At 35.2% G+C, this 4967-nt stretch overlaps 1 protein-coding gene across 1 annotated transcript; it reads left to right on the top strand.

Annotated features, from left to right (window-relative positions):
• The first annotated feature begins 502 nt into the window (after positions 1-502).
• On the top strand, positions 503-1939 carry LOC137644202 (uncharacterized). The gene is made up of 3 exons (XM_068377203.1): positions 503-607; positions 815-1455; positions 1540-1939. The coding sequence occupies exons 1-3, from the start codon at positions 503-505 to the stop codon at positions 1937-1939; spliced, it is 1146 nt and encodes a 381-aa protein (XP_068233304.1).
• The last annotated feature ends 3028 nt before the right edge of the window (positions 1940-4967 follow it).

Below are 4967 nucleotides of genomic sequence, written 5' to 3'. Positions count from 1 at the left end.
GGGCGGGTGCTCTTAGACTCGAAGTCAAAGCCCCCAACCCAAAAGTGGCCTTCGATCATGAGAGAAATCGAATACCTTTTAAAGTTTGGGTATAATTTCTGCTGATTTCTCAATCCCTTTCCTCGAATTTAGTTACTTAAAAAGTGATTGAACGTTTCCATAAAATCAATATCTTGGGTAATATAAGGTTTAAAGTTTCAAGGCCAAACATGAATGGGAGAGTCAAGCGACACTGACAGTGCCCTTGCAAGCAGGAATCATATGATCAGCGCCCAAGCTCTCTCTCCCCCCAAGCTAGGACCAGGGAGGGCCAGGTGATGGCTGCTGATGACTCAAAAGGTACACATATAGCCTACCCTAAACACCCCATCCTTAGCTCTGTGCGAGGCGCCAGTTAGGTATTAACTGAGAAGCGAGATGAATAAAACAAACTTTATTTCAACAGAGCATGAGCCTATATGTAACCCGTCCTAAGTGAAAACGGCAAAAAAATTCAAACACAATGATTCAAGAACATGCAGGCTTAAACAGTTCATCAGTGCGAGGGGAGAGCGATAACGATAAACAAAAAACAGAAATACCGTATCAGTGTACGAGCGTGTGTGATGTATGGTACACCTCACAGGGATGGAGAGGTTGCAGTAACTAAAGGAATTTCCGAGTTTGAGCGGGACTCGAAAAACCGTCCGGTGATCACCAGGCAGAGGGGTTACGAACAAGGTGACGGCAATAGTTTTGTCCTTCGGAGGTCACACAGCTCAAAGTACCTACACTACATCAGTTCACACAGCTCATAGTACCTACTCTGCCTCAGGTCACACAACTCAAAGTACCTACTCTGCCTCAGGTCAAACAGCTCAAAGTACCTACTCTGCCTCAGGTCAAACAACACAAAGTACCTACTCTGCTTCAGGTCAAGCAGCTCAAAGTACCTACACTACCTCAGGTCATACAACACAAAGTACCTACTCTGCCTCAGGTCACACAGCTCAAAGTACCTACAAAACCTCAGGTCACACAGCTTGAAATACCAACTCTGCATCAGGTCACACAGTTCAAAGTACCTACTCTGCCTCAGGTCACACAGCTCATAGTACCTACTCTGCCTCAGGTCACACAACTCAAAGTACCTACTCTGCCTCAGGTCAAACAGCTCAAAGTACCTACTCTGCCTCAGGTCAAACAGCACAAAGTACCTACTCTGCTTCAGGTCAAGCAGCTCAAAGTACCTACACTACCTCAGGTCATACAACACAAAGTACCTACTCTGCCTCAGGTCACACAGCTCAAAGTACCTACAAAACCTCAGGTCACACAGCTTGAAATACCAACTCTGCATCAGGTCACACAGTTCAAAGTACCTACTCTGCCTCAGGTCACACAGTTCAAAGTACCTACTCTGCCTCAGGTCACACAGCTCAAAATACCTGCTCTTCCTCAGGTCACACTGTCAAAGTACCTGCTCTGCCTCAGGTCACACAGCTCATAGTACCTACTCTGCCTTAGGTCATACAGCTCATAGTACCTACTCTGTCTCAGGTCACATAGCTCAAAGTACCTACTCTGCCTCAGGTCATACAGCTCAAAGTACCTACACTACTCAGGTCATACATCTCAAAGTTCCTACACTACCTCAACACAGCCTACTCTGCCTCAGGTCACACAGCTCAAAGTACCTACACTACCTCAGGTCAAACAGCACAAAGTACCTACTTTGCCTCAGGTCAAACAGCTCAAAGTACCTACACTACCTCAGATCAAACAGCACAAAGTACCTACACTACCTCAGGTCAAACAGCACAAAGTACCTACTCTGTCTCAGGTCAAACAGCTCAAAGTACCTTCAGTACCTCAGGTCACACAGTTCAAAGTACTTACTCTGCCTCAGGTGACACGGCTACCCTGCCTCAGAAAAAAGGGGGAGAAGCGGCCCAATTAGAGTTTCTTATTTGTTTGTTATTCCATTCTTATTAGGAATGGAGCACATGAGTTATTTTTCTGTCGTAATCTTTTCCTTTTTATTTTTAAATTCTTGTTCGTTCCAATTATCGTGCTGTTATTTAACTCTCGATTTTCATGGTTGGATGGCTTTCAAAGGTTCTTGGTGCATTTGAAAGTATTTCACTTTAAATTTAACAAGACTAACAACCAGTCTCTCCCCCCCCCCTCTCTCTCTCTCTCTCTCTCTCTCTCTCTCCTCTCTCTCTCTCCTCTCTCTCTCTCTCTCTCTCTCTCTCTCTCTCTCTCTCAAATGATAGGGTACAGACAGTAATTTTGTTAAACGATTTTAACATCAAGTCTAAATATATCTTCCCTTACTAGGGAGATTTGATCATAAAAAAGAACTTTCCTCTAGGCATATGCCAATGACGGAGCCTATGCGGTGTTGTAGACCCCGAGTTTAGACTTCTTGAAGCGTTGTAAACGTTGTAGAGGCTTTGTTGTAAAAGTAAGTGTATATTAGGTTTCCATGGTTTACAATATTTATGTAGCTTAAAGAAATGATAATCCATTTAGGATATTTATAAATACCATTTAGGCCTATATAGAAAAAATATTTTTGGATGTGATTACATTTTTTTTATGTTATCTTTGAAAGAAATAAGCTTTATAAGTTGTATGAACTTAATCCAATTTGCCTCAAATTCTTTATTCTAATATTGGAACTTCCGTGAAGGTTTGCTTTTAGTAATGGAAAACATTAAATAGTTTTTTTTTTTTTTTATGATAAACTTCGTTTTATATCTATTTTCTTATTGATCCTTTTAAACTGTTATTTGTTTTTGTTTTTATTTATGGTATCTATAATATCAAGGCAGATAAACATGGACGATAAAGCAAAAAAGTTATGTTACTTGATAACTACCAGAATACATGTATACGAATTAGGTAAAGAAGATATAGTTTATATAAACTGCAACATAGAATTTTTATATCAACCTGGTATCCTGTTGGCTAATGCTTTTCATAAGATATATTCGATATCAGTTTAGGAAAACATATTATTTTCTACATAAAAACTACAGTCGAATGAATGATCCATTTATCAAGTTCTCTATTATTATTATTATTATTATTATTATTATTATTATTATTATTATTATTATTATTATTATTATTATTCACAACACTAGTTGGAAAAAACAGGATGCTATAAGCCCAAAGGGCAACAACTTGGAAAATAGCCCAGTGAGGAAACGAAATAAGGAAAAACTATAAGAAAAGTTTAAGAACAATAATAACAAGAAAATGAATCTTTCATATATAGACTATAAAAACTTGTAAATAAGAGGATAAAAACTTCAAAATAATGAAAGGAAGAGAAACAAGATAGAATAGTGTACCTGAGTGTACCATCCATTCTTTTTTTAGCATACCATCAAATATTAAATTTTGCTTCTGGAATCCAGAACATAAAGCCAATCATATCGTTATACCTAAAATAAAATAAATAAATTATTTTCTCTGATTCATGGCGAGTGACATCGTGTTCTAATTTCCATAAAGATCGACACCTTTTTTCAGATTTATTTTGATTTATTTCTATTTTAGATTTGAGGTTTCTTTATGTAGAAGTATTCATTGAGAAAAGGGAGTATTTTTTACACATTTTGATATCAAAACAAGTACCTCTTTGAAGCTATTAATTCAGTTAAAGATTTATAAAAGTTATATATAACATTATAAATCTTACAAAAGACAAGGAAGGATATTTTCTATTCTAAAGAGGGGGTGTTCAATACAATTTGATATCAAATTTCATTGAAACTATTAATTCATTTAATGATTTCAAAAAGTTATATATCACATTATAAATCTTACAAAAGACAAGGAAGGATATTTTCTATTCTAAAGAGAGGGTATTTAATGCAATTTGATATCAAACCAAATGCTTCTTTGATTAAAAATATTAATTAATTTAATGATTAAAAAAAGTTATGTATCACATTATAAATCTTACAAAGGATAAGAAAGGATATTATCTATTCAAAGGGGGTCAAGATAGAGACGACTGGCAAAATCTAACTGAGGCCTTTTGCGTCAATAGACGTGGGAGGAGATGATGATGATGATTCAATACGCAGGCTATATTCCTTTTTTTTTTGTTTTCAAATTTACGTAGCCAATAAACTTTTTAAACTATGTACACCGGCAAATTCTGTGGAGAGTTTTACGTTATTATGGAATTCCTATCAAATATGGACAATTAATTAAATCTCTTCACGAGCATGGTAAACGCATTATCGAAATATATTTGATATAATATTTATTGCACTAAGTATTATATTGGTAATAATTTATTCAATAGAATTCATTTTAATTGTTAAAAGATATAAATTACCTTCTCCTCCTTCCCATTATTATTATTATTATTATTATTATTATTATTATTATTATTATTATTATTATTATTATTATTATTATTATTATTAGCCAAGCTACAATTCTAGCGGGAAAAGCAAGATGCTATAAGCCCAAGGGCTCCAACAGGGAAAAATAACCCAGTGAGGAAAGGAAATAAGGAAATAAATAAATGATGAGAACAAATTAACAATAAATAATTCAACAAAACAGTAACAACGTCAAAACAAATATGTCATATATTAAACTATCTTTTAATTCAACTTTATCTAGTATTCAATTCTTTGTATGGAGACTTAAATTTCCCTTCACACACATTAGAGGTAATTTGCATAATATATAAAGTTGAACGTCTCCCTTCTTTGCCAACCTACATACCCGGGCGGAAGGAGCTACATCCTACTATATCCTATCGAAATCCTTAGATAAAAGCTTAGTTTTGAATATACATACTTACTATCTATCAATATTTTCTATTGTATTTATTACCTTACAACAAATATTTCCCTGAGCTTAAAAAAGTCTTTATTTTTTAGTCCTTCTAGATCTTTTTCATTTAATATTTTGACTTTGGTTTCCTAGATATTGTAAACCATAATTCATGG

This window comes from Palaemon carinicauda, chromosome 7 (assembly GCF_036898095.1).
Source record: "Palaemon carinicauda isolate YSFRI2023 chromosome 7, ASM3689809v2, whole genome shotgun sequence".
NCBI lineage: Eukaryota > Metazoa > Arthropoda > Malacostraca > Decapoda > Palaemonidae > Palaemon > Palaemon carinicauda.
The sequence above is the reverse complement of the archived record's forward strand: the minus strand, read 5'-3'. Positions and strand labels throughout refer to the sequence as shown.

Coding starts and splice junctions, on each gene's coding strand:
- LOC137644202 (XM_068377203.1), top strand. CDS start 503: ATGATTCAAGAACATGCAGGCTTAAACAGTTCATCAGTGCGAGGGGAG. Junction 608..814: donor AGTGTACGAGCGTGTGTGAT/GTATGGTACACC, acceptor ACTCTGCCTCAG/GTCACACAACTCAAAGTACC. Junction 1,456..1,539: donor CCTCAGGTCACACTGTCAAA/GTACCTGCTCTG, acceptor ACTCTGTCTCAG/GTCACATAGCTCAAAGTACC.